This window comes from Lolium perenne, chromosome 5, assembly GCF_019359855.2.
Source record: "Lolium perenne isolate Kyuss_39 chromosome 5, Kyuss_2.0, whole genome shotgun sequence".
Lineage (NCBI taxonomy): Eukaryota > Viridiplantae > Streptophyta > Magnoliopsida > Poales > Poaceae > Lolium > Lolium perenne.
Genome location: NC_067248.2, coordinates 175571440 through 175582766, shown reverse-complemented (window position 1 = coordinate 175582766; position 11327 = coordinate 175571440). Strand labels below are relative to the sequence as shown.

The window sequence follows — 11327 nt, the reverse complement described above, 5'->3', positions numbered from 1 at the left end:
AACAAAGTATGGACTTTGGTAGACTTACCTGATAGCCGAAAGGCTGTCGAGAATAAATGGATCTTCAAGAGAAAAACAGATGCAGATGGTAATATTACTGTCTATAAAGCTCGACTTGTCGCAAAGGGTTTCCGAAAAATTCAAGGAGTTGACTACGATGAGACTTTCTCACCTGTAGCGAAGCTAAAATCTGTGAGGATTTTGTTAGCAATAGCTGCATTTTTCGATTATGAGATTTGGCAGATGGATGTCAAAACGGCGTTCCTTAATGGAGACATTGAGGAAGAGTTGTATATGGTACAACCCAAAGGTTTTGTCGATCCTAAAAATCTTTGACAAAGTATGCAAACTTCAGCGTTCAATCTATGGACTGAAGCAAGCATCAAGAAGTTGGAACCGACGCTTTGATAAGGTGATCTAAGACTTCGGGTTTATACAGTGTCATGGAGAGGCCTGTATTTACAAGAAAGTGAGTGGGAGCTCTGTAGCATTCCTGATATTATATGTAGATGACATATTATTGATCGGGAATGATATAGAACTATTAAGCAGTGTTAAAGGTTATTTGAATAATAGTTTTTCAATGAAAGACCTTGGTGAAGCATCGTATATATTAGGCATCAAGATTTATAGAGATAGATCAAGACGCCTAATAGGGCTATCATAGAGTACATATCTGGACAAGATTCTAAAGAAGTTTAGAATGGACGAAAGTAAGAAAGGGTTCTTACCTATGTTACCAGGCAAAGTCTTGAGTAAGACTCAAGGACCGGCTACGGCAGAAGAAAGAGAAAGGATGAGTAAAATCCCTATGCCTCGGCGATGGGATCTATCATGTATGCCATGCTATGTACTAGACCGGATATAGCACATGCTGTTAGTTTGACTAGCAGATATCAAAGTGATCCAGGAATGGAACACTGGACAGCGGTCAAGAATATCCTGAAGTACTTGAAAAGAACTAAGGATATGTTTCTTTGTTATGGAGGTGACCAAGAGCTCGTTGTAAGTGGTTACACCGATGCAAGTTGGAACACTGATCCTGATGAATCTAAGTCACAATCTGGGTACGTGTTTATATTGAATGGTGCTGCGATGGTGGGCAAGCTCGAAGCGATTGCACGGTGGCGAAGTCTTCAACGAGAATCAGAGTACATAAGCGGCTTCAGAGGCTTCATCAGAAGCGGTATGGATGAAGAGGTTCATTGTAGAGCTCGGTGTGGTTCCTAGTGCATTGGACCCATTAATCATTTACTGTGATAACATGGGTGCCATCGCCAATGCACAAGAGCCAAGGTCACACAAGAGGCTGAAGCATATCAAGCTGCGTTACCACTCGATTCGCGAGTACATCAAAGATGGAGAAGTAAAGATTTGCAAAGTACACACTGATCTAAATGTAGCAGATCCGTTGACTAAAGCTCTCCCTAGGGCAAAGCATGACCAACACCAGAATGCCATGGGTGTTAGGTATATTACAATGTAATCTAGATTATTGACTCTAGTGCAAGTGGGAAACTGAAGGAGATATGCCCTAGAGGCAATAATAAAATGGTTATTATTTATATCTTTATGTTTATGATAAATGTTTATATATCATGCTATAATTGTATTAACCGAAACATTAGTACATGTGTGATATGTAGACAACAAGAAGTCCCTAGTATGCCTCTTAAACTAGCTTGTTGATTAATGGATGATTAGTTTCATAATCATGAACATTGGATGTTTTTAATAACAAGGTTATATCATTATATGAATGATGTAATGGACACACCCAATTAAGCGTAGCATAAGATCTCGTCATTAAGTTATTTGCTATAAGCTTTCGATACATAGTTACCTAGTCCTTATGACCATGAGATCATGTAAATCACTTATACCGGAAAGGTACTTTGATTACACCAAACACCACTGCGTAAATGGGTGGCTATAAAGGTGGGATTAAGTATCTGGAAAGTATGAGTTGAGGCATATGGATCAACAGTGGGATTTGTCCATCCCGATGACGGATAGATATACTCTGGGCCCTCTCGGTGGAATGTCGTCTAATGTCTTGCAAGCATATGAATGAGTTCATCAGAGACCACATACCACGGTACGAGTAAAGAGTATTTGTCAGGAGACGAGGTTGAACAAGGTATAGAGTGATACCGAAGATCAAACCTCGGACAAGTAAAATATCGCGTGACAAAGGGAATTGGTATTGTATGTGAATGGTTCATTCGATCACTAAAGTCATCGTTGAATATGTGGGAGCCATTATGGATCTCCAGATCCCGCTATTGGTTATTGGTCGGAGTGAGTACTCAACCATGTTCGCATAGTTCACGAACCGTAGGGTGACACACTTAAAGTTGGATGTTGAAATGGTAGTACTTGAATATGGAATGGAGTTCGAATATTTGTTCGGAGTCCCGGATGAGATCCCGGACATCACGAGGAGTTCCGGAATGGTCCGGAGAATAAGATTCATATATAGGATGTCATTTTATGTGAATTAAAATGTCGCGGAAGGTTCTATGGAAGGTTCTAGAAGGTTCTAGAAAGTCCGGAAGAAACTACCAAGGAAGGTGGAGTCCACATGGGATTCCACCTCCATGGCCGGCCAACCCTAGTGGGGAAGGAGTCCCAAGTGGACTCCCCCTTAGGGGGCCGGCCACCCCCCCCATATGGAAGGTTTTTGGTTCGGGTCTTTTTCGAAGACTTGGATACCAACACTTGGGGTTCCACCTATATAATGAGGGGCATAGGGGAGGGGGCCGAACACACCAAAGCCACAAGTTGGCCGCACCCCCTTGAGGCCGGCCACCCCCTCCCAAACCCTAGCCGCCCCCCTCTCCTCCATATCTCCCGCGTAGCTTTAGCGAAGCTCCGCCGGAGTTCTCCACCGCCACCGACACCACGCCGTCGTGCTGTCGGATTCAAGAGGAGCTACTACTTCCGCTGCCCGCTGGAACGGGAGGTGGACGTCGTCTTCATCAACAACCGAACGTGTGACCGAGTACGGAGGTGCTGCCAGTTCGTGGCGCCGGAACCGATCGTGATCAAGATCTTCTACGCGCTTTTGCAAGCGGCAAGTGAACGTCTACCGCAGCAACAAGAGCCTCCTCTTGTAGGCTTTGGAATCTCTTCAAGGGTGAGACTCGATACCCCCTCGTTGCTACCGTCTTCTAGATTGCATCTTGGCTTGGATTGCGTGTTCGCGGTAGGAAATTTTTTGTTTTCTATGCAACGTTATCCTACACCTGTTACTTATGTATCATCAGGTATGAAGAGGAGACAAGCATTGCACGAGGAGGAGAGGAGCAGCTGGACGTGAAGATGGACATGGAGCTGGACATGAAGATACCCCATGGACGCGCGAGGGAGGAGCGGGAGGCATGCGCGAGAAGGGAAGACGAAGTCCAGGCCGGCCCAGCATCCGGTCAGACCGGCCGCCACGCCGGCGCGCCCGATCTCTGGCCCGGTCCGACCGGGTGGCCCGCCGGATCCAACCCGGCGCCAACCGGGCGTTCTGCTGATGCCAACCGGGCGGGGTACTGAGCCACACGTCCCGCACCCGGTCATCACCCGGTCCCTAGCCCGGTCCAGACCGGATCGGCCGTGTCCGAGTCTGTCTCGACCAGATCTCTTCTGGGTCGGTTATTTTCGTACTTTTTCGACCTGAGGTCGTCCCGAACGCCTATATAAGTGCCCAGGACGCCCCCTAGTTGCTTGAGACCATGTTTAAGATAAACCCTAGTTCTTAGTTGTTTGCTCTGCAAAACTATTGAATCCCCTACATCATATTGCTTGATAGTGGTGTAGATTTGAAAGTCTTGTGTAATCTACTGTTCCATTGGGAATTAGAAGGTTGCAACTTACCGCTTCGTGGTCGGCGGCTACGTGCGTAAGTGTGTGGAGTTGCGAATATCTTGCAGAGTTGAGAGCTGTTGCATTGGCGACAGGGACCAATGGAGAGATCTCGTTGCGCCATACAAGTTATCATCCACTTCATCATCTGTGTTTCTCCGCTGTGTTCATCCCGTGATCATCATCACCACCATTGCTTACTGAGAAGATCGGGCTACCCCTTATCAAGATGGCTTTCCTTTACCCCCAAGTACAATGCACAGCTGGGTTGGGTACTTATCCGGTTTGGTATTTCTTTTGTGTCTGCCAGGTGTATCAACTCATATGAGCACTGTGACTTTCTTATTCATCTCAATGGCTAATACTATGTGAACTGAACTACTTATGGTTTGATGATTTGGTTGCTTAAATATTAATTAAGCTACTGCTTAATTATCAAGTGGTTTATAAAATATTTGCTTAAGATCATTTTGACTTTTCCATGTCAAAATGATCACTTTAAATCAACTTGTACGCCTTCATGGTTGCTAGCTAGATTAGAGGGAAATTTAAATAGTTGCCTTGTTGCCTATGTTGCCTTGTGATATGGATCAGCTACATTGCCTCTAGTCCCTAGTTGCCTTCTTGATGAATGTTCCGTGATCCAATTGACCCATCTATCCCTTATATGATCCATCTCTTCCTGATGTTGCCTAAGAAAAAATTAATTCCCTCTAATCATCATTAGGGATCAAGAGTAGTTCTTGAAACCCTTTTGCTAGCCACCAACAGTAATATTGCCTCACCAAAGGTGAAGGCAAATATTTCTAACCATGACACAATTATTTGATTGTCTTTTGTTTTGTTTTTCTTATTGCAGGAAAAGAAGAATAAGGATTGAGAAGATGAAGATTTAGTTTTAGGGTTTTCTTTTATTATTTTGTAATTTTACATTTCTTTTATAGCTTGTAAGTTATTGAATAATGTTATTTATAATAAAGTTAACTCATTTATTTATTTGGACTTATCAAGTGTATTTACTTTTACATATTATATTTATATACTTGTTTAAATTTCAAATTCCAATTCAATTTATTATTTGAATTATGTCTTTCATATTTGAATTTGAATTCAAACTATTTCCCTCGAAAACATAATAAATCAACAAAGGTCATGTCGAAATTTATCGCACTTGTGTTGATGACACACATCAATTCCATCGACACAAGAGAAACCTCGATCACTTTGTGTTTTAGATGAATGCGCGAAAATTCTCCGGATTTTCTATGCATGAATGCAAAGCACACTCTCGTGTTCTCTCTTTTTCTTGCCTCTAAACCTGGGATATTACACGTAGGTGACGTGTTGCACTTGAGCATACCAGCGCGTCGCAAAAGGTCAAGGGAGTACTTCTTCTGAGTGAGAGCAAGTCCTGTAGACTGATGAGCGACCTCAATACCTAGGAAGAAGTGCAGCCGGCCCAAATCTTTGACAGCAAAGTTGAAAGATTGTTGCACTATTCAATTAAACCAAAAGTACAAGCCGATGGAAAGAGACTATGCACTCTATTTAGACTATTTTAGTTCTCAGTGTGGGTTCGGTGCGGACCAAAGAATTTTTTTTTCTTTTGTTTTTAAAACTACGTGAGCAGGGTCTTAAACTTGATACCTCTTGTCTCTGATACCATGTAAAACAAAGTGTTCGGGGGAACTTGCTCAACCCTCTAGAGGTGGTTGTCTTATATATTTAGTTCTCAGCATGGGTTCGGTGCGGACCAAAGAATTTTTTTTTTCTTTTGTTTTTAAAACTACGTGAGCAGGGTCTTAAACTTGATACCTCTTGTCTCTGATACCATGTAAAACAAAGTGTTTGGGGGAACTTGCTCAACCCTCTAGAGGTGGTTGTCTTATATATTTATAGGGCCAGACGTGCAGTTACATGATGCTATACAAAGTCTAACAGCATTCGAGCTTGAGCTTTCGTACAACTAACGGTCGTGCAATTTCCTTTCCCTTACTCGTTAGGTGAGGAGGTGGGCTTGCAGACTGTGCTCCGGCTGTTTCATCCCTGCCTACACCTACTCCTATGTCACGTTCGATTAAATTATGAGTAAGTTGAGAATATTAATAGTAAGTACATTTGCCGCAACATTGTTATCAGAACTTGAAAGTCAAACAAATTGCTCATTATCGATCGGTGACGTCTCGCACTCGCTCAAGATAACTTATTTGAGGTGGCAACAAATTGTTTAGTGGCGATCGATGATCTTATATCTCACCTCCCAAATCCCAATCAGCTCCTAACCTATCTCTTCATGATTGAGAACAATGGTGAACAGTCGTTTGTCGAAAGTTGCCATAAATTCCGCTTGCTGCTAACCATCGATCGAACGCAGAAAACCTCGACTGACTAGCCACAGCGCGCACTTTCCTCTCCGGTGGCAGAGGTGCCATGGCTCTTGCTGCCTTGTCTGTCCTCCCTCACGTAGCAATCTTCCCTTTCATGGCCAAGGGCCACACCATCCCGCTCATCCAGCTCGTCCACCACCTCCGTCGCCGCCGCCTCGCCACCGTCACCTTCTTCACGACCCCCGGCAACGCCGCCTTCGTACGCGACGGGTTGACGGGCACGGACGACACGGCCGTCGTTGAGCTCGCTTTCCCCACCGACGTCCCGGGAGTCCCGGCGGGCGTGGAGAGCGCCGAGGGGCTCACGTCCATGGCCTCTTTCGTCGCCTTCACCGGCGCCGTGTCGCTGCTCCAGCCGCAGCTCGAGGCGTACCTTGCAGCCATGGAGCCCCCGGCCAGCCTCCTCGTCGCCGACGCGTTCCTGTATTGGGCGAACGCGTCGGCCGCCAGGCTGGGCGTCCCGAAGGTGTCCTTCTTCGGCATGTCGGCGTTCGCTCAGGTCATGCGGGAGCTGCGCAACCGCCACGACGCGTGCGCGGTGCTGCGGCCGGGCGACGTCGATGGCGATGGCAACCCGACCACGTTCACGGTGCCGGAGTTCCCGCACATGAAGCTCACCTTCGAGGACCTCATGGCGCCTTTCGGGGACCCGTCTTCGATCGCTCCGATGATGGAGCTGGATGGCAAGCTGGGTAAGGCCATAGAGGAGAGCCGTGGCCTGATCATCAACACCTTCCATGCCCTAGAGAGCCCGTACATCGAGTTCTGGAACAAGCGCTGCGGGCCCAAGGCATGGGCTGTCGGCCCGCTCTGCCTCTCCCAGCCAGCGTCGGCGTCCGACGACGCCGCCCGGCCACCATGGATGGCATGGCTGGACGAGAAGGCGGCCACCGGCCGGGCCGTGCTGTACGTCGCGCTCGGGACGCTGGCCGCGATCCCGGAGGCTCAGCTGAAGGAGGTCGCGGACGGGCTGGAGCGGGCCGAGGTGGACTTCATATGGGCCGTGAGACCGGAGAACATCGATCTCGGCGAAGGGTTTGAAGATCGTACCAAGAACAGAGGCTTGGTGGTAAGAGAGTGGGTCGACCAACCGGGCATTCTGCAGCACGAGAGCGTGAAAGGGTTCCTGAGCCACTGCGGATGGAACTCGGTGCTGGAGAGTGTCACCGCCGGCGTGCCACTGGCCGTTTGGCCTATGCAAGCCGACCAACCTTTCAACGCCAGGTTCGTAGTCGAGGAGCTCAAGATTGCGGTCAGAGTTCAGACGAGTGACGGAACAATGAGGGGTTTGGTCACAAGTAAAGAAGTTTCAAAAGTGGTCAGGGAGCTCATGCTCGCGGAGGTGGGAGCTGAAGCGGCGAAGAGCATTGCAGAGTTAGCAAAAGAAGCCGTGTCGGAGGGAGGATCCTCTTGGAAGGCTGCCGAAGAGATGATCCATGAGTTGTGCGCAACGAAAGTGCACGTAAAATGACGAGGCGGACACATGGGAGACCAGAGATCGATGTTCAATTACCATAGTCATGTTTGGAACAAATAATTTGCTGCAGAGCTCTGAATCTAACGAAGCAAGTATGTGGGTGTCTGATCTGGCGGCTGCTTTTCATATGCAATTTTTTTTTTTTTTTTTGAAACGGAGGTAAAAACTTTGCCTCAAGACTTTCCTTACTCTTGCCAAGGACTTCAATCCACCAGAAGATCTTGGACTGAAGATGCGCCAGGAGAACATGAAGATTGCTATCGAAAGCACTGTTGCCTTGGTCGCTGATAGCCAACAAACTATCGACTGGGCGAAAGTAGGCGACACAGACCAGATAGAGCAAACAAAATGGCGATCTTTGATCAAGGCAGCCAAGCCCAACACGAAGAAAATCTTGGCCTATCTCGGGATCAAGCCGTCTTCAACTCCTAGCTCATCAAGGCCGTCTAGTTGAATGCCTCTTCTTTCGTTTTCTTTGTTTTTTCTTTTTCTTTTGCTATTGTCGCCATACTAGAGTGTGCTCAGTTTTTAGGAGAAAGTCGGGCAAAAACCTACAATAACATGGCTAAATCCACACAAATCGCGCTCACACTTACAACCGACCATAACAACGACCCGAAAATAGCAGGGCGCACCCACACTAACCAACACAAAGGATGACGAGCCTACACGAATGAACTTCAACCACAACACTCCAACACTGCGCTACCAAACACATGCCATAACATTGGGAGCACCCATCAGTCCACTGCGGATCTAGGGTAGGTAGCATCTAAGGTGGCGAGAAAATCACAAACCTCTCTAGCAACAACACATCCGGGTACCATTGCCAGCAAACTTGACTTAGCAACTTCAACATCAAAAGGAACCGCATGACTCACTTCATCGACGGAAGGAGGCATAACCTTACCACCACCCAAATTTAAGAGCTTGGGCACCATAGATGAATCCCCACACAAGTCAACTCTGGTGTGATCTCAACCACCGATGACTTCTGCTCCGCAGAGCTAAGCGAAAACGGAGCCTCCACGGTGGCGAGCTCCTGCCCACCAGAAGAGCATGCCTCCGTCGGCTCCAAAGAAACATCAACATGTGCCAACAACTGCTTGAGACTTGCCACCTCTTCACGAAGAGGGCGAGACGCCTCCTCGACGCGGTTAGCAACCAACTGAGCGAGCTCCAAGCGCAGCAAGGCAAAATGGCACTGAAGGTGAGAGTTGAAACATGCGTTATCGTTGAACTCCTCGCAACACCTAGGAGAGGGCTTTCGCGGCGATGTTGCAAGCGACGACGAGTGGTACACGACCTTAGTCCAACTCCGGGACGCCGAAGGACGACGTGGATGTGCGCGCGGAGAGCGGCCCGACTGACAAAGAGCATGTGCATCTGGAGAACGTGCACGAGCGTCTGGAGAGCGAGAACGAGCGGCGGGAAAGCGCGCACGGTAGAATCGCTCCCGATGACCAGGACAACGTCATCGAATGCATTTGGAGGGCGCACGACAAGAGCTTGCCTGGTGGTCACCCTCGAGCCACCAAAACCATCTCCCCGAGCCCAACGCTTGAAGGCGAGACTACGCTCGAGGTTGTCCTTCGGAAGCAAAGACAATGGCTCTCGGCTCGAGCGGCCGCGTCGACCCACCTGCACCCAGTCATCGTCGTCACGAAGAGCGTCAGCAATAGCAGAGAGGCCGCCGCAGGGCTCGACATGCGCCTCCTCAACATGTACCGAGACGGGCAACAGCGACCGTGGAACCAATTCTTCATCATCGTCGTCCTCATCGGGGGAGCCCAAGGAAGCAACCCAAAGCAATCTAGGGGCCGACGGTGCATCATCGGAAGGGGCACCTCGGTAGGGTTGCTAGCCAGCGAGGAGCTGCTAGCAGCGGGCGGCGTCATCGGGGCCAAATCCTCCTCGTCGGAGCTAACATCCTCGTCCGCGAGCGAGGCCCAAGACCCGGTTGCCACAACCCTGCCAAAGTGGAGCGACATTGAAGAAGCACCCACCGACACCAGATTGAGTGGAGTGACAATCTTCAATGGTGGCACGCCGGGCTCCAGCATCTTCGGGACAGGTGCATGCGGAGAAAGACAGGCAGCCCCATGGGCCGAAGCAGCAAGCAGCGGAATCTCCAATGGCTGGAGCTGGACCAAGGCACCAGTAGTCATGGCAGCAGCGGCAGCGGATGGTCAGAGGGTCGGACCAGCCAGCGGCACGAGCCTGTTGGGTCGGCGAGTGTGAGCCAAACGCCCACCAATGGCCAGGTCGGCCATGCGAGAGGCGAGAGCAGCCTCTGGGAACTAGTAGGAAAAGCTTCATCAGTGGCGCACGAAAACATGATTCTGTGGCGCACGGGCGGTATGCCACAGAAACTTCGCCACAAAAATAGGGTTTCTGTGGCGCACCGTACCATGCGCCACAGAATTAAGGTGTTCTGTGGCGCATACGATCTGGCTGCGCCACAGAAATAGGTGCACCACTGAATTCTATTTTGGTGCGCCACAGAACAATGTATAGGTATACTCGATTTTGTGCTCCCTGGTGTATTATACATGTTTTATACATGTTTTGTACACAATATACATGTATAATATAGACAGATATAATATGGACACATATAACATAGCAACATTATACATCATGATCACAGTACTTACAGCCCGATCGAGATACATATATAGTGGAAAGTGTCAAATGTTTTGCATACAACTCTTAATTCATACAAAATTCATAATTTCGAGATACAAAGTAGTCTTTCCTCCTTTGCTCCCTCCTCTCTACCCACCAGGCTCGCTTGCATAGGGGTATTCATCCGGTTCCTACTATGATTAAAATGGAAGAAAGTGAGACCAACAAGTCCGATGCACAAGAGAAATGGAATAAATGCCTCATACATTGTTGGTCAACACAAATATTAACAATCAGGGATGGCGTATGTGAGACCAAGTCCGATGCACAAGAGATTGATATTTGTGCTATCTTACCAGGCTCACTTACGCCACCCCCGAGTGTACGAGTGACCAAACATTTTAATCATCGGCATTTTGAAAATACCAAAGAAAATGGAATGACAAAATGGAATAAGTGCCTCATACATTGTTGGTCAACACAAATACTATGATCAGAAACCATAGTTGCAGTATACGCCGCAGTATACTTTGCAGAAGAGCCCCTTTTCCCCGGCCGTCGTTCCGTGAACGGGTCCTTGACGAGACAACAACGCCGATCTGCCTCTCCGGCGTAGAACCACGGCAGTCCCAGCCGCCTCCCTTGTGGCCGCGTCTCCTGCACTCTTCTCCATGGCCGGACCACGATTTGACTCACCGGGGGAATAATGATAATCGCCATCACCACTATTGCCAGACTCCACAGGTGCATAGCAGTTTGCAGCAGATGCCACTTTTCTTCCCTCGCCGTGCAGTGAACGAGTACTTGATGCAAAGACCGTGCCGGCCTGCCCAGCATTATGCCGGCCCGTGTTGCCGCGCTTCAGGCCGTGTGTCCCGCGCCCTGCACTGTTCGCCTTCTTGCCCGGTGAACAAATAGACTGATCGTTGGAATAAGGAAACCGATGACGGTCGGTCGCAAGATTAGATTGCGATCGGCCG

General features: G+C 48.5%; 1 protein-coding gene across 1 annotated transcript; it reads left to right on the top strand.

The window, feature by feature from the left end:
• The first annotated feature begins 6163 nt into the window (after window positions 1-6163).
• Window positions 6164-7824, top strand: LOC127346374 (UDP-glycosyltransferase 90A1). Its single transcript, XM_051372798.2, has one exon. It carries the CDS (start codon window positions 6286-6288, stop codon window positions 7711-7713), a length of 1428 nt encoding a protein of 475 aa, XP_051228758.1. The 5' UTR covers window positions 6164-6285; the 3' UTR covers window positions 7714-7824.
• The last annotated feature ends 3503 nt before the right edge of the window (window positions 7825-11327 follow it).